General features: G+C 39.1%; 1 protein-coding gene across 1 annotated transcript; it reads right to left on the bottom strand.

Annotated features, from left to right (window-relative positions):
* Positions 1-1,010: 1,010 nt before the first annotated feature.
* Positions 1,011-26,168, bottom strand: LOC111229459 (complement C3-like). Its single transcript, XM_022755792.1, has 38 exons — positions 26,060-26,168; positions 24,432-24,627; positions 24,139-24,301; positions 23,849-23,943; positions 23,333-23,421; positions 21,071-21,080; positions 19,956-20,102; positions 19,285-19,384; positions 19,070-19,167; positions 18,776-18,967; positions 18,455-18,610; positions 17,838-17,967; positions 16,979-17,047; positions 16,022-16,136; positions 15,827-15,915; positions 14,965-15,104; positions 13,774-13,986; positions 13,408-13,471; positions 13,231-13,320; positions 12,317-12,523; positions 12,093-12,168; positions 11,833-11,992; positions 11,642-11,737; positions 10,882-11,032; positions 10,422-10,507; positions 9,403-9,480; positions 9,130-9,285; positions 8,223-8,285; positions 6,410-6,491; positions 6,192-6,240; positions 4,826-4,916; positions 4,595-4,684; positions 3,821-3,923; positions 3,445-3,531; positions 3,041-3,115; positions 2,844-2,927; positions 2,247-2,391; positions 1,011-1,246 (listed from the first exon to the last, which is right to left on the bottom strand). The coding sequence occupies exons 1-38, from the start codon at positions 26,134-26,136 to the stop codon at positions 1,117-1,119; spliced, it is 4,242 nt and encodes a 1,413-aa protein (XP_022611513.1). The 5' UTR covers positions 26,137-26,168; the 3' UTR covers positions 1,011-1,116.

The raw sequence follows: 26,168 nt of genomic DNA, 5'->3' as shown, positions 1-26,168 counted from the left end.
TAATAAATGTGATGTGAATACAGGCCATTTTTTAAAGTACATGGTAAAATCAAAACAGGAAATTTTCCCAATATATTATTTCGAAATTAACTATAGTTGTTGATGCTAGTATGCTGATTTCTTTCTTCCACTTTGGCATGTCTGCTATTCAGCATGAGAACCTTCTATTAGCGCAGAAGACTGTTTTAAGATGACTTTCTCTCTCTCTCTCTCTCTCTCACACACACAGACACACACACACACACACATAGACACACACTCACACACTCTCTCTCTCTCACACACTCTCTCCCTCTCACACACACACACACACACACACACACACACACACACACACACACACACACACACACACACACACACACACACACACACACACACACAATCTCTGTTTAGAAATCGTGTTTATTCTCAAAATCATATCACAAAAAGTGTGTTCTTATATATAATACACAATTTATAGAAGAGCATTTGTCATGTAGTAGTTTGTTCATTTAATACTGTAAGTTCAAACACAGTAGTCCTTAAGTGAAGCAGACATTCATTCACCTATTCTGTCACCTGGTGTGTGTATGTGATTCATTGTCAACACAATGTTTGTCTTTTACTGTAAATCGATTGTGAACAGCAACATTTAAGAAACATTTCTATTAATTATGTTGTTGGTAAAGGCTAACATATAAATAGCCTTGCAATTAATTACAAATTCTTGCAAAACATCCATTAATGTGTTCTTGTATGATTACAATACTGTGCATGTTGCCATTGTTAAAATTCATATGAAGAGCTCCACAAAGACCTTTAAAATTCCCCAAAATTATGAAAAAGCCTATTTTTCCAAACTAAGTGTTATGGTAATATGAACATCAGGAGACTATTGATGTGTTAAGTGATTTTCGAGACACAAGTGTACAAGGAAGTTATTGAATATTTTAATAGTATCTGTTTTCAGCATTGCACCGTACTGATGGCAACTACAGTACCTCAATGATGAGACCATGACCATTAGATAAAGGCTGTTATACATTTTAATCAACAGAATACAGTATAATATTGAGACTTCTGCAAGTCATATAAGTTTTACATATTAAGAATAATGCAAAGTGCAAAGTTTCATTACTGCAAACATGCGGTGGCAGTGAACTCCCGAATGGTTAAACAGTTAAATCTGTGTTCGACAGCATGACACTCTGCCTCTGTGGGCCAGTACTCAATCCAGTTAAAGTTTAAGAGATCATACTCATACCTGCGGAGAACAAAATGAAAAACACAGTGGGTCTTCATGTAACCAGGTATTTGTTCATAGGGAAATAGGATTCATCAAGGTTACCTACATGCAGTTCATTTATTTTTATGATCGATTCTACAATCTATAGTATGTTGCAAATAATGAAAAAAGATCAGAATGATCATAGCAACTACTGACGTGTCTTCTCTCTCACAAAAAAAACCCCGAAACATTCAGAGCTCCTTTCACTACAGTCAGTGCAAGCAGTGGCAGATAATTTACTGTGTTTATTTAGCGTGCATTGCACAGAGGTACAAAGAGTGGCACAAAACAGGTGGGAGTTTCACTCAACTGAGGCAGAGCAAAGTCAGTTTTTTTAAATGCGTCTTAGACATTGTGCTTAGAATAGATGTTTGAAAACCAGGTCTTTCATTTATGTCACTCTGCAGACATTCATCAGTTTCTCTTCTGTCAAACAAGGCAAACCTTATAGGAAGGAAATGTTGAAAGGCTGTCTGTGTGTAAGTATATATTGATATAGATGATTCTGATAGAATCACTTATTATCAGCTGCTTTGTACTGTATGAAGTCCTCTATCAGTTAAGTACATTTGTGCCGCCATCTGAATGTAGCAGGACAAGCAAGTCTGTGGCCTCCAATTTGAAAAGTGCGAGAGTGTATTTACTTAACCAACACATCTACAGATATATTCTACTGCAGTCAGTTACCTGTCACGCTGCTACACACACATGACCCAAAATTGCATGTGTGCGTAAAGATGTTCCACTTTGTACACGTCATTGCATTTGTGTCATTATTTAATAAATTCCTACATTGACTTACAATGTAGGCATACTCTCTCGGGTACAGTTTACAGTATGCAGTAACAGAAAGCAGGGAAATGATAATGTTTAAATGGTGACAATATTACAAGACACACACACACACACACACACACACACACACACACACACACACACACACACACACACACACACACACACAGAACAAACTTACATTTGACTTTGGGGATCCCTGCGAATATTTCTGTCTGTGCCCATTAGAAGGTAGGTTTTGCCTACAGTCAGTTCTAAAGACTGCCTGCATTGTGGATGATTGGTGAATTTGCGCGATTGATTAAGAGGATTCACATCAGTATATCCTGCAATTAAAGTATATGGAGAGGAGAGTACAGGAGACCATAATTAACTTTGTCACAGGTTTCATGTAGGATTATTGCTGCTGTATTCTCAAACACATTGCATACATGGGTAAGAATTCTGCCTGGCTGGAAACAATCTGGGAAGTTGTTATGTCACTTTGAATCATCTTAAAGATCATTATCCTTACTGACTTCCCTTAATTACAAAAAACTATTCTGTGGGGGTGCCTCGGTAGCTCACCTGGCAGAGCGCCTACCTCAAAGGCTTGGTCCTAACCGCAGCGGCCCTTTGCTGCTCCCTGACTTTCCTGTCTATCTCTCACTGTGCTATTGGAATAAAGGCAAAAGTTCTCAAAAAAAAAAAAAAAAAAAGTCTCTGACATACTCTTGGACATTTCATGTATGCATGACTCAGGATCTTCTGGGAAAGGAAAGAAGAGATTAATACCCACCGGACTTAATGACCTTTACTATCTCCGTTGTGTAAATGTCAACAGAGGAAACTTGTTCAAACCCCGCCAATCGTACTTTGTACACTGAGAGGAGACAAGTTTCAGATTGTTAGCTCAATAGGTGATAGATCGCTCACTCACTCACTCACTCACTCACTCACTCACTCACTCACTCACAAACACACACACACTCTTACCATAATCTGACTCACAAGCCATACCAGCACGGCTTTCATGTCTGGTCTTGTCCTCTTGCAGCTTACTGCAGTAGCCTGGAAATGTACAATGGGCACAAAAATAATACACAACAGATGACTCAAATGAATGAGCAATTGTATGTATATGCCTGTAGCTTATGTTATAACCTAAGTCATGTGTGTTTCTGTCTTTTACTCATTTTTTTCATAAAGCCTCAGACCAATGAACTGCTCGTGTGCAATCAGCAGCACCTGTCTACACAAGTAAGATGACACCATTCTCAAGCTCTCACCTAAGATATCTTTAAACTGCCTTTAAATCCTACACTCATCCAAGAAACAATTTCACACATTCATTTTACGAATTTATTTGTAAAATCAGGAGATTTTGTCATCTTGTTTACCTTCTCCGCATATGCATTCTTCATTTCTACACAACCTCATTAGCTCTCCACTTCTCTCCGGGTGGTAGAATTTCACACAATGTGTCTCTGCAACAGGGAAGAAAGATATTAGAAAAATATTGTGTTGACTGATCACAGGATTGTATAATATAATATATATAATGTATCTTAATTGTATCCTATTCTACTCTGTCATATACACTCAAAGCTATTTGTAGCGATAAATAAATTGTTAAGCTACAATGAACAGGCATGGTCATTTGTTAATTATACTGTATGTCTTTCTTGAGACTCAGTGTCATATTATTCATAGACAGACAGCAAAGAAAACTAATCAAAGCACACTGAAGCAATATACAGTGTCTTTGAGACATACGGTCATAATATTCATAGACAGACACAGCAGCTGGATGTAAGACATCCACTTTCAGCGTCTGATGGATCCTAAAAGCGATCTCTTCTGGTTGAGTGTGAGAAACCTGAGGATTGATCCAACAAAGGTACAGGATGTGAGAGAGAGAGAGAGAGAGAGAGAGAGAGCGAGAGAAACACAACTTCATTTCACTAGTTTTTAGGCCATAAAATGCACATACACAATGGCAGCCCTTGCTGTTGACAGGTTTCATGGGGACTTTTTCTTTGGTAGAATAGCTCTAATGGAAACTGTTCACAGTGATGTCAGCAGGTTACCAATAGAGATAAGTCAGAATACTAAAATAATCTGACCCTGTATTTCTCAACCTGCTGTAGCTGCTGTCTAGTCGAAATTAGCCTGGAATGGCCCGTAGAGTGCTTTTTTTTTGCCCTCTCGTAGTTGATTTAGGGTATAGGTAGTATCATTGTATTCCATGTCTCTAGCCTGGCTCCAGCAAATTGGTGCATCCAAACTTTATTACATCAATGATCTGTAAGCATTTAATGTTCACAGACATTTATTTGTTGTAATCAAGGGTTCAGGTGAGGTGTCAATCAGGTGAGGTGGGAGCTGTCTTGAAGTATCTACAGGCCTGATTAAAGTATATGATATGCACCACTGGTCCACTATGAAGAATGATGATATGGTCAATGTTCTTATCAATAAAACATACTTGAATCAGAATTTGAGTAAGGGGACCAGAGAGAAAAGGGGATAGAAGGAAAGAAATTCAACCTTGTCCAGGTAGATGATGAGTGAATTTCTCTCTGACAGGATTCGGGTCATTTCATAGTTTGCAATTTTGCGAGTATGATTTTCTGATAACTAAGCACACACAAACACAGAGAGAGAGAGAGAGAGAGAGAGAGAGAGAGACAGGGTTTCAAAGTCAGTGTTACTGGTTAGAACAAACAAGATAAAGAGGATTGCGTGACCCTGTGTTTGTAAATTTGCGTGTAATCTTACTAAATCCAGGTCTCCTTTGTTCACAGTGAAGCCAGTTGGCAAGCCAATATCCAAAACCGACATGGCTGCATCACGCTCCGTGTCCTTATACCTGTACACAGAATGGATGGAAAAATTAAGATAATGACATGAAAGAGATGGGTGAGGCGAAAGCAAAGCACTTATCAAATTTAAAATCCAACAACCTTTACAAATCTTTTAAATGTTTCAAATAGGGTGAGGGTGATTTAGAGCTGCTCATAGGAGAGACAGCAGCAAACACAGCACTCAACCCGTGCTGATTTCCCATGTCAACAGAGGCTGACATGTGAAATTGGGGCACAGGGGTTAGGAAAATTACAACTATGGCAAGAGTGAAAAATAAACCACCGAAATACAGGAATGGGTCAAAAATTGAGGTGGTGGTGGCGGCTGTACGTTGCCATGTAACTGTGACACTTGTCAGTCACACATCATTTTACAGTACACTAATAAGACATAACAAGCAGTACTTTGTATCATTAAACAAAACTAGAAATAACATGGTCTTCATTAGATAGTAAACAAACACACTCATACACTAATTAGACACCATACACCTAAATTATGCTGTAAATAGTAACCCTGTATATAATTACATATTAGAGCGAAAACAATGGTCAGACACTTTTTACACTAAATTAGAGCCAAATAGGAGACTGTGATACACTATTAGAAATAATATACAATCTCCTATCAGATCCAAAATATGCTATAGTTAGATGCTATTCTACAAATAATGGTGAAATAGAAAACACATTTCATATGACCAACATGGGCCTATGATAGCCTCGTTAGACAACACAGGCTTCAATTAGACAAAATTAAAATGCCATATTATATCCTGCAAAACCTTTACAATAGTGACACAAAACAATGAGAGCTCAGAGGACAATACATTTGTTTGGCCTTTATTCAAGTTTCACTTTCTTACTGGGTTTTTTGTTGCTCATTAGAAGAATACTGTACCGTAAACTAAAGTCAAACCACATCAGGTCACATCTGGGCGCTCCTTTAAATGACATTTATAAGCCTGGATGTTGTGCAGAGTCCCTGGAGGTTGTAGGTAGTGATACTTGTTCTACTCATGTATGTCACAAAGGCTATGGAAGCTGCCAGGGCATTGCATCTTCATTTATCTTCATCTCAGATAGACACCTATGAGCCTCTCTTAAGAGAGTAATTTGCGACACATTAAAAACAGAGCTGTACCATAAACTGAAGTGAAATTCATGTCTAATCCTGTCCAATAAGTGTCTTACAGTGGGAAATAAAAGATGGATGTCACTTAAGTTAACAATACAGTTCAGTTGTAATGTGAACAAATGACTCTCTTGATTGTACTTACAAAACCTCTATTCTCAGCTTGTATATCCTCTCATCCTCATCCACGTTCTCTGGAGGAGAAAAACATTAGGTTTAGTTTATTAATTTTTCTCAAGAAAGAATACTTCGCAGAAAAAACAGACAAACAAGCAATTGACCACACAAATACAAGCAAGACAGACACAGCTAGAATAAAAACCAACAGCAAAAGACAGAGGGATATAGAGGACAACAACTTACCTGGGAGGAGCTGCACAGACAGGTTAAACTTCTTACAGTCGCTCTTCTCTTCACCAGGCAAACTATAATACGTCGACACCATCTGTCAGAGACAAGATTAACTCTGAATCCAATTTGGTGGAAGGTATTAATTCTCATTTAATACTTTAATTCTCAAAATCATTTATCGTATAATCTAAATGTTTTAAAGGCAAAACTTTTTATTCTGCCGCCAGTGGATCCATTACCCAATAGATCCCGCTCAACTAACTATTCAATGGCAATCGTACACCTATTCTAGATTGACTATATATATATGTTTGTCTAGCGTCTTTGTCCATTTTGACCCATACGTTTACTGCCCTTGTTCTGAGAACCATTTCATTCAGCTGAATTGATTGATTGATTGCAACTGAGCAGGTAACAGCAGATTATATTATAAATACCAGACAACAAATCTTAAAGAGTTCCCTGATGTAGTCATTCTGTGTTCAGTGCCTGTATAAGACTTCTTATATATGTTCCGGCTGGCCCTCGGGGCCCTAAATCGACGACCAGACAGAAGCAGCTCGAACTGATTGTAGTGGATGTAAGGTCTTTGCAACTATGTGTTCAGCCTTCCTGTCCACAGCACAGCAATGTGACCAATTTTGGAGAGCTTGTCTTTGCATTTTGCTCTGTTGTCATGAACAGAAATAAGTGCACCCACTTTTTGCAACTGCTGTTGTCATGTCATGTGCACTCAAACATGAACCAATGCACACCGCACAGCGCACCCACGCCATTCCAACACTAAAAAACGACAACGGAGCACCTCGGTGGTTCAACTGGTGGAGCGCACGCCATTAAAAATCAGTCTTTACCACAGTGGCCCAGGGTTCGAATCCAGCCCATAACATTTACTGCATGACATCTGCAAGGCTGAGCAGCAACACAGTATCCAGGACTTATAATTCCTCCTGTCTAGGCTACTGTTGACATCATCATTATTGCCTTCCTGAAGTCGTAGCAAAGACGTACACTTGCTGCTTCTTCTACAGGCAAACACGCACAGCTGGGGCCCGTGGCCTGGAGAGCAATAGCAAGGCTGGTGTGGTCTGGGCTAAGGCATGATTCGCAGTGTGCGTGGAGACCGAACTTCATGATATATCCTGCCTGGCAGGAGGGGCACAGATGGAAAAGCGCAAAAGCACCGAAGAAAAAAGGGGAGTAGGTCAAGCACGTGTTATATGCTATAGAGTCTGACTTGATTGGGGCCCAGTGCTGGGCACAGGCCACAAAAAAAAATATTAATGCGTCTACGTGAGGGGATAAATCCATTAAAGATAGCTCTTAGAGGGTGATGCTTATACGAAATAGAACTCCAGCTACTTGTCAGTCAAATTATTTAAGGCATTATAACTTCTTCATGCTTCGAAATGTGGTAAAAATGAGGTGGACACAGTACGCTATGCTATAATGTTTGTTTAAAAAAATAAAACAGTGACAATGGGCACATACTATGGTTCATTTGGTGTCCCAGAGTCATATCTGATGGGAGCTGAGGGGAGGGTTAGTCACTGTGCACTGTGTGTCATTTTGGTGGTTCTTCTACCATCAGAAGGTACTGTAACAAAGTAAGGCTTTTTTTTTTTTTTTTACTTCTTCACATAGTAGCTTTATTACTGCAAATTACAAACTATAATGTACAGTTTAATATTGTGGTAACATTTCCAGTACATTCACAACCTACACAGTGTAATTAAAAATGTCTTTGGAGTTATCAAGGATTCAGAAAGCACACAACAATACACAAAAGATAATGAAATATCACACAAAAATGTGTTTTGCTTACTTTCAATGTTGCCTCTCCTGTTCCTCTGGCAGAAACTCTTATATCTTCGTTTATATTTTTGAACTGTTGAGATTTAAAATATGAACACACACAAACACACATTCAAAAGGTAAAGCAATAATAATAATGTATGCTTGTGAGCAGGGTTGCCAGGTCTGTGTGAAAAAACCAGCATGAAAACCACCAGCCCAAAAACCGGCCCAATAACAGAACTCAAAATATGCCTCTGCCAAACCATAAACATTGCATTTAAATGCATTTTAATATCTACCACAAGTGTGTCTGTGTGTATTCACTTTAGATGAAACAACCCACAGCAACACACCAGAAATAACCCAATTGTGCAGGAACCCTGCTTGTAAGATGGCTGTGGTTAGCCATAGCTAAAACAAAAGCTACGTTTAGTTATTGATTTTCCATATTCAACATCTGTAAATTGAAAATATAAATTCTGATCAGGTAAAATAATCAGCCTAAATGAGAAACACTATATTACAACCTTTGTAGCCTCCCTTTGTCTGTTGTTTCCCATCCAGCCTGAAAACCTTAAATCCTTTTTTATATCACCTTCACTGCTTCTGTAGTTGCTGTACCTTGCTTTTGTAGGGCAGTTTAGAACTCGGTTCATCAAGTAATTACAAGAAAGGATAAGCAAGAAGAGCCATTTGTATATAAGTATCTTCTATCATGCTGCATATAATATGTTAAAACTGTATTTTTGAGGTTTATTGATAAATGATGTACATATTATGTGTAGAAGAAAGAAGGTGCTGAAACCTGAAAGACTAATGCAGTATATTAAGGAGGGCAAATACGGAGTGTGCTTGTGTGAGTTCATTCTATGTGTGTCTCTGTGTGTGTGTGTGTGTGTGTGTGTGTGTGTGTGTGTGTGTGTGTGTGTATTCTCTTTAGATGTTCTTGTGGCATAATGGTTATCCCTGTTGAAGATGTATTTGTTAGGCTTTGACCTGCCCGGCAACAAGATGTCCACATACAGATCATAATCTGGTTCTTTGGCACTGGACCAGTACTCTGCTACAGCTTGGTACACCATTATAGTAGCCTGGAGAGAGAGAGAGAGAGAATGAAAGAACGACATAATCAATGTCAAAGCTTGAGCTCATGAGTTATTACAGATCCATGAATGCATCCAGAGAGAGAGAAGAGAGTCCTATATTACCTGAGTTGATCCATAGCCTCCGCCCACTTTCTGCTGTTGGCTGAACCATCTCACAATAGGTCTGGCTTTTTCAAAGGCCTTTATTAAGAGAAGGCAAGAAATGGGTTGAACTCTTTGTGGTTGTGAGTTTATCTATCTATCTATTTTTGTTAACATAGAAATCCTGATTAATTACTGCATGCAACTTTTCAAAAGATGAAACAAACTTTTAAGATCTCTCAATGCATTCTACCGTCTAAGAATCCTTTGGTATCTACGAAGCCCCTAAGGGGACATGGGAAAAAAAAAAAAAAAAAAAAACTTTTGTGTGCTCACAAGAAAGTTTGTGGTGCACAGGTTAAAGTAGGCTTATTTATGGGAGGCCGATTAGGGTGAAACACTATGAAAGTGTTCACATACACATCAAATTAACCACGTACACAATGAAAACTTCATATACACACCAAAAACATGCATATACACATCCCAAAATTTTAACACAGAGTGATATATGGTGCTTTTGTTTGTTAATGTGCTGACTTCCGGATACATATGTGCTCATTACGCTAACATGGAGCGCTTTGCGTGAAAAAAATTTACATTTTATTCTGGAAGTCAGGACAGGATGCGGTAGTTTCTATTTTTGTGAACTTGACGCGTTTGTCTCTATGATTTTCAGGAGCTTGGCATAATTGTGCAAGCGCGACATCCACCCGTAGACTCAGGAGGGCAGCGGCACGGTGGCCCATCAGCTCCTTGGAGAAAGTAACAACTTCATGGAGAGTAGCAATGGCAGGCAGCCATTCGGAGGAGGCTATCCATATTTTTAGGAGGCTTCTTTGTTTACCAGATCTCATGACCGGTCTTATAATACATCCATGGTTACACTGAAACAACTTATGCACTGAAAAATACGCGCCCACACACAGAAAGTGTGAGCACACAAAAGTTTCACGTGCACACCAGAAACTTTCCTTCACCAAGCCTTCAACTGTATTGTTCTTTTGTTTTTTGTTTTTTTCCTTTTTTTGCACGCTCACCTTGACCTTGACGAGAGCAAGAAGAGCGTAAGCTGTGGCCTCCATTGTGTAAACATGTCCTCCTGGTACAGGCCAGTGGGAGAAATCTATAGAAAACACAGATGAATACATTTTATAACAAAGCAGAACCTGTGTGATACAGGTAGGTACAGGCCAGTGGGACAAGTCTAAGACTAAGACACACACACACAAACACACACACACACACACACACACAGTTTGCACAGCTAGTCTTGTTGTGTCATTCAATGAGGAAAGCCTACCCTTCACCAGGACCTCAGAAATGACCTTTGCTCCGTTAGAACTGAGCTTTAGTTCACATGAGGAATACTGGTCCCAACAAGGACAGTGTTTATACAGGAAAAGAGGTAACAAAAACACATACACAAACACACACACAAAAGTAAACACACAGTAGCTTTTGTTTGTGATCATGTATGGGAATATTATGTAAGGAAACCTTGGGAGGCAAACGCGTAGAGGATCTGCTGGTTCAGTTTGTTTTCATTGGCCAGGGCATATGATGTCATGGCAACAGCATAAGAGTTGACTAGGCTCGGCAGGCGCCCCTCCAGGTAGGCCACTGCTTTTTCTATACTGCCTGGCAGAGTCTGGACAGAAGGAGGAGACAGCTAATGAGGAGACATAACTACATCCAGAAGCTTAGTGAGTGGCAGAGCCGAGCTCCAACTCAGCAGATTATGCATTGGGACAATGTTAAAGAGATGTTGCTGTTAAAATGTCGATTTTCAATGCCATGAGCATCATAAACAAAATCACATTCACATCCATTGCTTTGGGTTGCAGAAGAAGTCATTCAGACAGGTATTTGCAGTAATAATTTGGATGGTTAAAATCTGAGCAGTCTGGGAGCCTCGATACTTCTAAGGGCAAGTGGAAAAATATGTTTGTTTTTCTTGTAATTTTTGTGCGAACTAACCCTTAAATGGAGAAAGGAATGCTTAAAAATTAATTGAAAGACTTCACGATCACAAAGGAGTAGTTTTAAAGAGTTGCCGGGGGTGGGGGACAAATAATGAAAGCTGGAAGTGCTTTAGTTAAGTCAAGACACCTAGGTTTACGTACATAAAGTCATGGTGTTGCCTGCAGGGTACAATAGTCAGCACACGCCTTGTTGACTTGTAGAAAGCCACAAAAACAAAGGAATAACAAGAGGCAAAAGGAAGTGCCTCTGTATTGTAAGCAGGTGAGATACTCACATTAACAGTGGCAGCACACAGTGTGCGTGACTCCTGCATGGCGATGAGGCAGAAGGCTGTCATGGAGGCATCTGAATCTCTGCCACGCACATTACCCTACACACACACACACACATGCAAAGGTGTCTTTTTTTTGTTTTTGTTTAGCAGCAGGTTTAAGGAACTGGTGTAATTGAAATCAGGGCACCCACGATCATCTCTCTGTGAATTACACCCCCGATTTCTCGAAACAAGCCGTCAGGTTGCTGGGCATTGAGAATCACATACTTGACAGCATCACAGATCACGCTCCTTTCCACTGCAACCAGACTGTTGGCCATGGCAAACACCTTGGCCACATAGGCCGTCAGCCTAAGAAAGGAGAGGGTGCAATTGTTGAGTTTTGTTTATTTGCATATGAAATACAACCATCCTCACATAGTCATGGTTCATGGATGTTTGCATGCCTCACCAGGTGCTACTTTGGCGATGGGGAAATACAGAAAAAGATCCATCTCTTTTACGGTAGGCAAGCTCGTTCTGGTAGCCTGTACACAAACAAAACAACCTTTTTACTGACTGACATTCAGGTTTCTACTGAATCTTGTCCATTGGAGTCCTGTTTAATTGGGCTCCTCATTTTAATAAAATTTGTGGTACCTGTACTAACAAATGCATCTGTGTGTGTGAGCTTACCAGTCTTGATGTGTTCGAGGGCTTCATTACGTTTCTCAACGCCCACAGTTTCCCACTGGTTGGTTTTGTCTAAATACATGGTAGCAATGGCAGGCATGGTCATGTGTATCATGTTGCTCTCTCCACTCCCTGCCGGCTGATAGATCAGACTACCCATTGATTTCCCACCAATGATGTCCTCCACCAGCCCACTATGCTGCCATTTTCCTGTGTGGACACACAGAGAACCCCATAGCCAGTGAGGTAGTTATTTGCAAATGAGAGGGAACAATGTACTTTGCAAGAGTGTTCCTGCTATGGTGCAGGGTAAGGGACAAAATTAAGACTCCCAAGAAGTTACTGTATATCTTTGCTAAAGCCAGCTACTGATCTATGTTATATGTTATATATATATATATATATATGTTATCATAAAGATCCTCCGATATCAAAGAAAATGCTGCTCTGCCCTAAACCTGTAACCAAGGCACTGCACCATCATGTTGCTGTAACAACATGCCATTGAAATAGGCTCTGTATTTATTAACTGTGACAATGAGAGAATCGTGCGAACACTATTAGTGTTCAGTGAGAGCAGATGCAACAGAGCTTTTACTGTGAAAATCACGAGCCACGTTTCCTCGTCTGTTTTTCAGTTATCTTAGGTATGCTAGTGGTTAGCCTAGGAATGCTAGAGGTAAGCCGAGCGTGGCTATTGACCAGCAAAGTCAGTTAAACTTATCCAGTAGGTTACTGGTTACACCTCACATGTATGATAAGTTTTGCCACTTGCATTTTCTTCCTCTATTAGTTTGCTAAACATCTCATATTATTCATGTGAAATTGCTATTTCAAACTGCAATTCAGTATAATTAGCCACATGATGAGACTGATGAGCGTCTTTAGTTCCATGAAGATAAGTCACTTGAGCTCACCTGTCAGATAGATCGTTGTGCTCACAGTTGTGTTTGGAACCATATGTTTATGAGAAATGTCACTTCTGATTATTTCTTCTTGGTTACCGTCTAAAGGACGAGTTAGAAGATTAGCAAATAAAAAAGCAGATGTTGCAATATTTTTGCTCATTGAAGCTACTTCAACACAAAACTTACCTACACCTTTCTCAGCAGGGTTTAGTGTTATAATACTTTCAGATTTTGTTAGCACACCTTCAGGCTGGAAAAACAGCAGTTAATAAACACAACAGGAATAACGACTATTTTTTAAACAAACCGTTGACCACTAGACAAAAGCGTACATGTTACAATACTTCTCATTGTTTTACCATGTGTTTCTAACTATTTCCACATTAATATCAAAAGCCTGATACACACACACACACACACACACACACACACACACACACACACACACACACACACACAATATAAAATAAAAAATAAGACAAGTGTCAAAGATCTACAACAATTTTGATCATCAAGGTAGTGGCTAGACAGTTAGGGGTTGGTTTCTCTTACCACCACCTTCAGCATCTTCCTGATTCCATCACTGAGCGACGAGTTTTTAACAGATGCTTTGACCTCAATGCCGAGTTGTCCTTCCCTCATGGGAATAATGATGAAGGGTACAGATCGGGTGGTTTGAGGCTGAACCACGACCTCCTGACGATACCTTGCACGATTTGAAGCTACACTGCACACATGCTCCGCCTCAACCAGTTCCACAAGCACCTTGAAAAAGGTAAAGAGGGAGAGGTGGAGAATGAAGACTGAGAGAGATTTCTGATGGTGACAAATCGAAGAAAACTGAGTAAATGAAGGGAGAAAAATTATTGAATGCAAATGTTTTCAGGGCATGTGGAGTCATCAAATGGTTCAGCGAGTATGAAAATGATGTAAATTAAATGCTCTGGCACTCAGTCTCAACCTAATTTAACACCTGTTGGATATTTTGGCATCACCATCACCACAACACACGGACACAGTTCTAGGATAAGGATCAAAATGATCAGTTGGGGTAGGAGAGCATACCCAGTTTAGGACAGTGACAAGAATAACCATATCTACCATTAAAGCAATATGTCGACATTTCAGCAGTGCCCAGGTGAGGTCCTGTGTAACATGTTCCCAAAGGAACCTGATGCCACTGTGTGTGTAGCAGGTCTTTTGTTTTTTCAAAGAGACAGATTGTTGTCTCGACAACAGCAATAAGTGTCTGTGCAGGAACAATGGTATTAAATCTGTCTCTGATGACAAAACTCAAAACTGTGATGCTGCGCACAGCCGCTGCACCTGGCTGTTGTTTGCCAAGAAATAGTTACAACACAGAGCTCCCTCTAAAACTACAAATGGCATACATGCATGAAATTAGATTAAGCAGATAGGTGATGTGTTTTTTTTTTTTTTTTATGTTGAACAGAGCCAGGCTAGCTGTATCCCACTGCTTCCAGTACTTTTGCTAAGCTAGGCTAAAGAGCTAGCTCACTGATATGATATTAAAAGAATAAGCACATTTTCCAAAATGCTGAACTATTCGTTCAAGGGAAGATCATGAGTATGAAATGTGGTGACAGGCTAACAGAGGATGAGTATGTATACCACTGAATGTCAGTGAATCATGCATAAATTCAATGAAAGTTGCACTGTACATTTTTGTAGAAAACCTTGCCATCTGTCCTGAAACACACAAGCTAAATAGCCCAGACTTACGATAGCAGGCTCAGGGAAGTAGTTGTGGAGGACTGCCTTAATTTCCAGCTGCTCCCCTTTTACAGCAGAGTACGGCAGTTTGAGATCAATGAAGAATTGCTTCCAAACAACTGCCTCCAATGGATTGGACACACAGATTACTTAAAGACAAGAGAAAAAATAAACATTAAATAAAAGAATAGGAAAAGAAAGAGGAGGAGAGAATGGCGAGGGCATCAGTGACATGGAGAAACCTTATAATTTTAAAAATTTGTTTAAAATCTAAATGTGTGACTTAATCCCCAAAGACCAGAATCCTCCTTCAGAGTTATAATTCTATCATATCTTGCTGATGCAACCTACTGAAAGTCTTGACCACTAAGTGTCAGTCTGCGTGACGCCCGCCTGAACTGTGAAAAACTGCCTATGGACCACACAACCCGTGACTCATTAAACCAATGAGATGAAGGGAGCCATAATCTTATCCTGTACCAGAAGACATGGTTATTCTTGTCATAATCCAATATCTAACACTTAATCATATTTCCTCATGTCTCTATGTGTATGTGTACATATTTTTAAAAAGTAGAAATGGAGGAATGAAAGATAAATCAAATAAACTAAAAAGAGATTCAAATATATATGTAGCAAGCAAATATGGGAACATTTTAGGCAAGCCTTGGCTATGTGCCATTATTTGACAGCTGACAGTTGAGACAGATGGGAATGTGGTGACAGAGAGGGTGACATCAAAGGACTGGGACAGAATCAAACCAGAAATGTTTCTGTAATCTGCCCAAAAAAAGCCTTATAATCACAAACAATGTAAAGAAAAAGAAAGAAAACGTCAAATCCTGCAGAAAGACAAAAGAAGAGTCCTCACCACCAGTTCTTGACAGACTAATACCGATGATCTGCCAGGTTGTGATTGAGTCAGATAAAGGAAATGTTTTCATAAATGATGTGGACACACTGAAACAAAAAAAAAAAAGTGTTGTCAGATTCAGCTGAGCAAATATCATCCAGGAAACATTAGTAGTGGTATGGCTTTATTGTGCGTCTATTTCTGTTTCCTCACCAGTTGGGTGCTTTACCAGGGCAAGCAGGCAGTTTGACGTCGGACCACAGCCAACTTTCAGTGAATCTGGTGCGAGAAACAATTCCATTGCTTCTGTCTTCCAAATCTTCTTCTTCTAAAGTGTCATTAAAATGGTTACTATTTTTCACTGGCAGGCAGTGATTGTTTTCTGATTACAAGTATGACAATGAATGTAACCACTCCAGCTTTTGCCCAGTTAGAGGTTTTCCTCCTTCCTCTCAGCTCGCTGGCTTTCCATCTTCTTTCAACAGATCAGGAAGCCAATGATACAGGCTGCACCACCAAATTTTTTGAGTGACACCAGGGAAATTTAACTGTTTTTGTATTATAGTACTCATGATCATGTTTTGGGCTGAATTATTATTCATTTTATTCAATGCCCCATTTATTTTATTGGTTAGTGTTTTAAATCCATCATGTGACTTGATTAGTGCTAAAAATGGCTTTATCTGCAAAAGTTAAGGGGTTCAACAAAATAGTTTAGGAACCAGTGTGCAGAAAAACACTGCTGGCCATAACTGTGGTTGAAGTAAAGGGTAAGTAAGACTCAGACTCTCAGTAAGACTGAGAACAGTTAAACCAGTTGCTGCACCCACCAGATTCAAGTCAAAATATGTACAGTGTGTCAGGGAGTACACCTGAAAGATTTATTTTGTCTTGACTGCTGGCTTAAACAACATTGCATTAAAAAATATTCTTTGTCACTTAGAATAAGTTACCTGCAGTGCTCTTTGTACACCTACCAAGAGGTGAGCAAGTGGCAACTCTTTCAATTCTAACTTGCCATTTAGACGAATAATACATAGAGGTGAAATTACTGTATAAAATTAAAATCACTCACTGCCATATAGCATTAGAGAGACACACATTTTGAAAGTCAGATATCCTAAAAAGCCTGAACTGTCATGCAGCAGTTCAGTAGTTGTTGGGTCTTACCCCAGTTGGTTGTGACGTCCAGTGTCCTGCTGGCTCGTTTCCTCCTTGTGGGGGATGGACACCTCAAATCTGGAAAGGCAAAACAAACTAGCTCTAAAAAAGAACCCAGCAAATATAAACCCACTCTGAAAGGTATCTTGTGAAACTGTTAAAACAAGGGAGAGGTCATTTGACACAGCAGACACAGCAATGTTCATGTTTCTGAACACGTACATTAATACAGTAATTTACAATTGCAAATTTTTACAGAGGTAGCTTTACTGCTGTGTTGCTTCCAAGTCACTGCTAGTTCATGGTCCAAAGTGTTGTGTAGAGAAGTATACAGCACACATATGAAGCGATCTGTAAAACAGCTTGGACGAACATTTTACACCAAATGATCGAGATGACGGGAGCACGCTCTAGCAAAACTTTCGTGATTTTATTCCAAGGGAAATTAGTCTGTGACAGTGAAATTGCTTCAAAAGTGGTTTGGTGTTTGGCTGGCATAAAGCATATTCAGTAGTGTGTTTGCCACTAGCTTGCCTTTACATTGCTTAGATCAGTGGTTCCCAACCTTTTCCAACAAACAAACAATGAAAGGAATTTTTTTTAATGCTGTTAAAGATCATTTTGTTTTAAGATATGTAAACACCTTATTTATATCTTAATATTTTAATCTTACATTTTTTCACCAAAGTTGCACTGTTTTGCAAATAATTTGTCGGCCCGCTTGAAATACCTTCGCGGCCCTCAGAATTGGGAACCACTGGTTTAGGGATACTTCGAGATAATAATGAGCAGTGAACTCAGACGTACCTGTATAGAATGAGACTAGTAAGGAGGAAAAGAGTCAGACTGCAGAGTAAAGTACTGTCACCTTGTCTGTAGGGAGTCCCAGAAGCAGCGCTCGACTCAAACAACAGCCCGGCATCGAAGAACACACCCATACTGTCTGTGCCTCCACCTGGGGTGCAGCCTGTGTCGGACTTCTCTACAGTGTCCCAGATCTGAGCAGGGTGGAAATCATTTACACACTGACATACAACCAGACAAGGCTTACTTATACAAGATAAAGTCCAAATCAACAGAAGGGAACGTTATGAATCACATATACTCTTATTAATGTAACAAAGTTGTTTTTCTGTTTGTCTATTTTAAAAATCAGCAATCAAGTAGTAGTTATAATACGTTTTTATTTCAGCCCCTTAATAGAAGAAAAAAGGGTAGAGGTGAGACAACATTCATGCTGCTAATATCACCAACAAATTTTCGAATTCTACACATTTCCATTATCAATACTCGCTTGTCATTGAAAGGGTGTAGAAGGCTGGAGCCTTTCCCACACAGATAAAGGGAGAACATACAAACCCCACACAAAAGAGCCCCTCTCCAGCCAGCAGGCTCAAACCACAGTGTCAACTCAGTCGACACACTGTGGTCTTAAATTAAACTTCTTAAAAAAATCTTAGGGGAAATAAAGGATGAGGACATTGCCTTTTTCTGGGTGAGGCGGTGCTTGTTATTCAGGACATAGACGCCTTTGTCAACTGCCACCAGTCCCACTGTGGCCTCTGGATCTCCAGTGACTTTCAGACCAAACATCCTGCGAGGCTCATAGGACACAGCAGGTCTTGATGATTCCAACGTCAGCTAAATGTGAAGGGAAAGGCAATGAATGAGAATGCTGTTTTGTACTTGTTAAAGCAATTACTTGAAATATGTTAAATATAGAAAACAATCATTTTTACTTTGTGTGTCTGTTGTTTGTTCACTTAATTAGTTTAATGTTGTTAAATCAAGTGTTGTGTGTCTCACCGAGCCCATGCAGGAGTCCTTGACATCCACCCAAACAGAGTCTGAAACCACTTCATTGTCATTTGTATGGTAGTAGGCTATGATGCGGAACGATGGCAGCATGTCTTTGGTGATGGGAACTATCAGGGAAATCAGTACTTGGCCTCTATTCCTGTAATGGCCATGTTTCACCAGCTGACCTCTGCTCAGGATCTACGGACACAGATCTACACATCAGCACTTACCCACTAAGTAGGTCATAACATGCAACAAAAATAGCTGTGTATATGTCCATATGTTCAAAATATCTCTCACCAGGTATGTGATATCAGTTTGTTGATTATTTAACTGCCTGTTAGAGATGAGACTGATTCTCAGATTGTCTCCTAATTCCAGCTCTGCTGTATCCACACCTGCAAAAATGACATTTTGTAGTGAGTGTTCAACGCTGAAAAGATCTTGTACATGGTGCATACTTTGCTGTCACCACCTTGTTTTTTCATCTGATGTTATTTCAAGGCTTTCTTTACCTATGTGGATGTAGTTGTTGCTCTTAGTTTTATATGGGAGAGCTGTCATGGTGGCTGATGCTTGTCTTTCACGTGAAATATCAGGATCATTGGTCTTTGCCTGCAATTAGAGACACACACAAGTAAGCATACACACAAGTCAGAGGTTTAGATACACTTAAGTCAAAGTCATCAAAGCTATTTTTTTAACCACTCCACAGAGTTCATGTTATCAAACTTAAGTTTTCCCAAGTCTGTGAGGGCATCTATGGATTTTGTGCACGACACAAGTAATTTTTCCAAACAATTGTTTACTGACAAACTGTTTAGTTTTTAATTCACTATATCACAATTCCAGTTGGTCAGACATTTACATAGACTAAGTTGATGATGCATTGAAACTGCTTGGAAAATTACAGCGCTGCCAGGGCTTTAGAAGCTTCTGGGCTTAATTGACAGAATCTGAATTCAGCTGAGGTGTACCCGGCCAAGTTTTAAAGGCCTACCTTTGAACTCAGTGCCTGTCGCACTATGTCACTGTCATCTTTTTCATAATGTCTTTATTAAGATACTATATACCTTTGTACTTTTTGTAAACGTTCTGATGATACAATTGTAGGTTCTTGCAAACCCCACCCCACCACCACCACCCTCAAAAAAAAAAAAAAGAAAAAGAAAAATTGGAGACTTACAGTGATAAGCAGACTTGAGAGTCCTGCCACTGTATTGATGGTAACCTTTGCCATGCCGTTGGCTGCAGTGAAACCCTTCACAGCGCCTGGCTCCAGCACCACCGCAATACCTTTTGCTGGAGTTTCATCTGGATTCATAACTTCAACCTGCCATCAAAGAAACAAACATCTGACCAATCAGAAAACATCTTACTGTCTTATAAAGTCATTCAATTAATCTCGTCTTAGTAAAGGCAATTAAATAATTTTGTCTACAAACTGCACTAGCTGTGCATTAAGTATTATGACTTAGATAAAATACAGTGATCCAATACTTCTACTTTTCCCCTGGAATATTTTTGCATCATAATGAAGATCCATAACAGATCGAAACACTGCACTAATTATTTTTAGTTACTAAGAGAGCATTAAATTGCATGTGGCGTTTGAAAAGTAAATAAATTCTAAAAATATGGTATGAAATTTTTTTAGGGATGTTTTAGAAAAAGGACTTTTAATAAAGTAGACAAATACAGCCACATGTTGCTTGGCCAATTTTACACTAAAGTCGTAAGAGATCTAAGTACTGGTTACGTGAAATTCGAAGGAAGTTCCTGGTGTTTGAAATATTTGGGGCGTGATCTCCTGAAGTGGATGAGTTAGTGTGTGTTAAGGTGAATGTGGACAATGCTGGATACCTCTCAAACTCTTGCCTTCCACCATTTTTCACCACCTATGTGAGTTGATGCAGAAACGCGATAAACACATGCACCACACACGCAGAATGACTAGAAGGAGTAGCTGTTTTTCAGTTTGTTCATACTCATTAATAAACTGATAAATAGAAACATGTGCATACGTCTCTCGACGTACGTTTGCCTTGATACTGAAGTCATCTGGATGAAGCATTTAGACCATAGTAATGACGTGAAATTAAACCCTTTGACCCGCTCTGAGATTATCTATGAATAACAATCGATACAAATATACTGAACAGCACTACACACAGTCCTGTTTCTACCGGTTTCTCCGTCAGCACACTGAGACAGATACAAAAATGTAATCCCGTCACCAGGACGTGAATGTCGAAAAGGTCTGTTGTATGTGCTCCCTCTCAAGTACTGATCACTCGTCACCGTCCTCGATCTGACGATAACACAACAATACACTGAAATAGAGGATAGTGCACACGTAACACACGCCAGCAAACAGGTATAGGTACAAAATACAATAATCTGAACATCATAAAATAGCTTCATCTCTACAGATAGGGCTGTAAACAAATGTACTACTGAAACTAAAGCAGTCATCTGAAAAGATAGGACAATCCTAAACATTTTCAAGTTCCGTTATAGTCGTGCTCATATTTTGGTAGGTCCTGGGTAAATAAGCCAAGCTGTAAAACCATACTCGTATGGAGACAGAATGACAACCAAACTGACACAACATTACAACTTCTGCTGCTTGTCATGTATTAATATTAATTATTAAATGTGTTTATGGTAGGTATGATATAGTAAATTTTTTCATAAGAACTGTATTTGTTATTGCATATGTACATCATAGCACGTATAAGTCACAAAAGAATATCAAACTAACCTTATTTTGTGAATTTTATTGTTAGCTCTTATGTCTATAGTATATTTGCCTGTTTCTGTTCATCATAAAGCAATAATAATTGATAAATTGTGCACCTATTTGAGACACCATGAGGTAACCTAGCGAATACTGCTAAATGCTACACAAATAAGTCTGATCAAATATATCTGTTGCATTATGATATAGCATATACTACTTTATATAATGAATATTATATATTATAATAATAGTTGAGTACATAGAGGTAGTGCATATTTACCAGGAATACTATATGTCTTATGAGAACCAAAAGCCAAGAAGGATAAATTGGTGAAATTCAATGTATTTTTTCAATCATGGTGTGTCAACCCAATTCCCTTTGACCTGTGTTCAACTGTCCCATTGGGGTTTGGGATCAGGTTGTCATGCATCTGAAATTCTTCCATTAAATACTTGTAAATGATGAGTAACATTTAGAATATGATCGTAATATCAATTTTAGTGTATGGGGTTATGGGTGACAATTAGCAAAACATGAAAGTTGTAAATATACCCAATGGCGTAAATATATGTTTCGTATGGTCCTAGAACAAAAAGTACTCTGACTTAATTGAGAGTAATGCAAAAAAGTGTTGGCAAACCATCTTGCAGTCAAGCCCCGTGATGCTCACCCTGCACCATTTCTGACATGGAGTACGGGGGGGAATAAGTCTTCTTTATTGACCCTTCAATGAGCACGAAACACAAAAGATCCTAACGAACGGCTGTCCCAATCCCACCTTATCACCGAAACAACAGGATACCTAAAAAGTCCACATAGAAGAAGGAAGTACCATTTAATATTTAAAACCAAACTACCAAGCAGAAGATTCTCAACCTCTAAACCATTATTATGATTTTCCTCCAATACGTCTACTAAAACTTGTTGTCAAGAAGCCACAAAGTAAACACTTTTCACATACGTAGCTTTAATGTTCCATGGGTGAGCTGTGGACTGTCCACGCGTAGAAGAAGGAGCTCGTAGGTATCACTTTCACCCTCAAAACTGGGCAGGCACTGATAAATTAAATACATTTTATTTTGGTGTCCAACATCAGGTCAAAATAGCAGTGAATGCTTTATAGGTTTTACAGTAATAACAGTTCGGTGTGAAAAGGGACTCACCTATTCTCTTTGACCTCAAATTCTGCAGAGTAGCTTTGCTGTGGTGTTGCTGTGAAAACCTGGCCACACCACTTTCCAAAGCCCGAGGACTAACACAACATCAACCAGCACACACACACACACACCACGACACACAACACACACACTACACACAACACAACACACACACCACACACGACACAAGGGGTTTGCACAAGCTCAGCACACATACAGGTGCTAACAATATAATATTCAATCACACACACACACACACACACACAGGGTTTAGGATTGCAGAGCCCAGGAATTTAAGACTTTTCATATTTGTTAAACAAAGTTACACTCACTCAACTCCAGTTTATGTCTCCTCTCCTATTTAGTTTAACTAAGAATTATTCATTCATTTATGTGTTTGTACGAAGGATTCAAAGTGTCTCCTCATCTTGTTCACCTTGTATGACTTGATCATTTTTTTATTAGTTGTCAAAACACTGAATAGGCAACATTACCTGTACAACATTACCTGTACTGGGCTGTACTGTACTTACTATAAACATGTTAAAATACACTTGAAATATACAAGATACTTGTCATTTAATTGAATTGAATTCACCTGTTACTGTTGAAATGTAAACAGAATGTAAAGAAATGTAAATTTAATTAAATTAAATACTCACCTGACAATTTCACCAAGTTGATAACTTCCAGAGTGGATTCCCGATTTCAGAGAGACACTGTCAAGAGGGAAAATGATGTCTTCAGGAGTCTAAACACAAACAACATTGAGCAACCATTAACAGTGAGCCTAGCCACTTAACAAATGCATGTAGTACAACCATACTGCAACAAAGACTTTTCAACAAATCTTTTGTCTATCATCCATGAGTCTGATCAGCGTCTTGACTGACACTTGGCTATTGTAAAAATTTCTGTCTTGGTTTAGAGAGAGATGCTGCCTTCAAATGCGGAAATCAGTCCCTAGAGGATATTCAGTTTCACAGTGAGTGGTGGGACACCTGTTACTTGAGATCCACATGAAACCTAACATACTACTGTAGGAACATGGTTCACTGAATTTGTTGTTGTAATTTTAGATGAATGGAGGAGACGAAAATGAAAGTAGGGAAACAATCTGTTGTTACAGATGATTATAATATTACTTTTCATTCTGTGCTTAAGTTGAAATACAATACCACGATCTCGATGGCTATGGTAGTATCAGCTTGGGTTACGGTGTCCCTCTCCACAGGCTCCATGCGTGGTGTTACTGCAAACATCCTGAAATGAACTGACAGAAAGAGAAAGAGGTTCATGTTTCTGTAGTTTAAAGTACAGTCATTCATTTACAAACATGAAAAATGCATTAGTCCAACTAATCTAAATAAAATCATACTGTTATGTATTTTCTAATGTACATTGTTATGTAGAGACACTCTGACAGAGATGGGAGTGTTTCTCAGCACTGATGTAGTACTGGACTCACCTATACTGTTTGGGGTGTAGAGGGTCTTGTCAGTCTGGATGAAGATGTAGCCGGACTGGAAGGACACTAAGACGACTTTCTCAAGCAGGCGGTCAGGGAATTGAGCTTGCAGGTAGACACGCTGCTTCAAGGTTGGATCCCTGTTGAAGTCTCCTGCAGGAATCTGAGGCCAGTTTGAAGAGAGATGTGGCGTGTGAGCAGCAGGACGGGTTTATATGATGAGAATTTCTGAATTCTACATTGAGGTCATGACAGAACATGAAGCCAAGTAGGAGAAACAGTATTTCATCTACCGTTATTTGTCCAAATCCCTGGAAGTGTTCTCCACTGGTAAGGGTCACAGATGTGGTTACCAGCCTTTTTTCCTTGGATGGATAGTTCATCACGCTGATATCGACGTTTATGTCTCCTCCGGTGCAGTCTTGACACTCCACAAAGATGTTTTCTGCTGTTCCTACACGCAACAAGTTGGGGGCAGACATCACCTTCCTGCAGAGCAGTGGGAAAAGAAGAAGATAGAGAATACACTGTTGTCACTGTGCACCACGTATTGTTTAGGGCTGAAAGTGGAGACAGATATAGAGAATGTGGTACTGCTTTCACAGAGAGAATTTGACGTTTAATTTTATATGCATTTTCATGTTTGAAAGTAAACACCACATACATTCTACCAAGACCTCCGAGGCTAAACGCTACCACAGTGGTGCTTTGAGCTAAAGGCTAAGTACAGCTTGGGCTGGTAATGCAGGTATTTGGTCATAAACCAAAGTACTGGACAAAATGATATTTTCACCTGATAATGGTACAATGTCCAATGATCACAACGTTATTAGGACTGATGAGGCATGAATGTGTATACGAACTTCCACAGAAATCCATCCAGTAGTTGTTGAAGTATTTCAGTCCAGAGTGTTGACAAACCAGCATTGCAATCCAGAACACACATGAATTATTATTCTATTTGTTTGCTTTTGGAGCATGTCAATTTATTATTTAGAATAAGTAACTTCTTAAGGAAAACAAAGAACTTAAATGATGTGTGGTGGAAATGTAGAAAGTGTAAGGATAAGATGAGGACAGTCAGATCCAGCATGGACTTTACACTTAATGAGTAATATATTTATTCTCTTGACCAAGATCCAGTTGGATCTAGTTAGAATCCATTGTTAGAGTAAAACATTTCATAATTGTTTTGGCCTCTGTTTGCTGAGTCTGTTCTTATGCAAGCTCAGGACAAATGTTTGTGCAATTTACTGGCATTTGAAAGATAAAAGTTTGCCCTTATGTGACACAAACACAAATGAAATGGATCACAGTTAAACTAATACTCCCAATAATAATAATGATAATAATAGTCTCATTTATTATCCTGTATCCTTTACTGCAAATAACAAATGCAGATAATCTCTGGCTTTATTGTTGCCCACAATATACCACTCCCCTACTACTAAAGTACATTTTCTAATATAGTGTTGCAATTCTTAGATAAATTGATACAGTACATTATACAACAGTTAGTTCCAACCATGTAATTTGATTGGACGAGAGGCATTCCATGAGTGTTGCTATAGAGTACGACAGCTCTGGGACTTTTAACGACATGTATCACTCCCCTTCACAGGTGTTCTATTAACCGTTAATACACATTACATTAACGGTCGACAACACACTTTGCAAAAATTAATATATTTCCAGAGATAACATCTGAATTATATTGTAGTATGTAGTATACATTTAAATTCTGTGTGAGAGCAAAAAGAAACATATATGGATGTGGAAAAAATGGACAAGAAAATTTACAACATTTCATTTAAGTTTTAAAGGTTATCATAAAGCAGGGGGGAAAACATGTCAGCTGTTTTGACCTCAAAGCAATTTTGAACAGACATTCAGGGTATAAAAGTAAAATAGTTCTACTTACAATGGAGATCCAACAGCCAGATAAGTCAGAGAGGAGATGGCCAGAAAGGCCAGCAGCCACAGCTGAGTCCAATTCATTGTCCTACCTGATCCAGCATCTGCTATCAGAC

This window comes from Seriola dumerili, unplaced genomic scaffold (genome assembly GCF_002260705.1).
Source record: "Seriola dumerili isolate Sdu_G_001 unplaced genomic scaffold, Sdu_1.0 BDQW01000230.1, whole genome shotgun sequence".
NCBI classification, from domain to species: Eukaryota; Metazoa; Chordata; class Actinopteri; order Carangiformes; family Carangidae; genus Seriola; species Seriola dumerili.
The sequence above is the reverse complement of the archived record's forward strand: the minus strand, read 5'-3'. Positions and strand labels throughout refer to the sequence as shown.

Bases quoted from the DNA above. Each gene is read 5' to 3' on its own strand.
- LOC111229459 (XM_022755792.1), bottom strand. From the start codon at position 26,136: ATGAATTGGACTCAGCTGTGGCTGCTGGCCTTTCTGGCCATCTCCTCT. The intron at 23,422-23,848 runs GTATTGTATTTC...GTTTGTGTTTAG, and splicing joins CCATAGCCATCGAGATCGTG to ACTCCTGAAGACATCATTTT. The intron at 3,924-4,594 runs GTTGAATTTCTT...ATCAATCCTCAG, and splicing joins TCATCATCTACCTGGACAAG to GTTTCTCACACTCAACCAGA.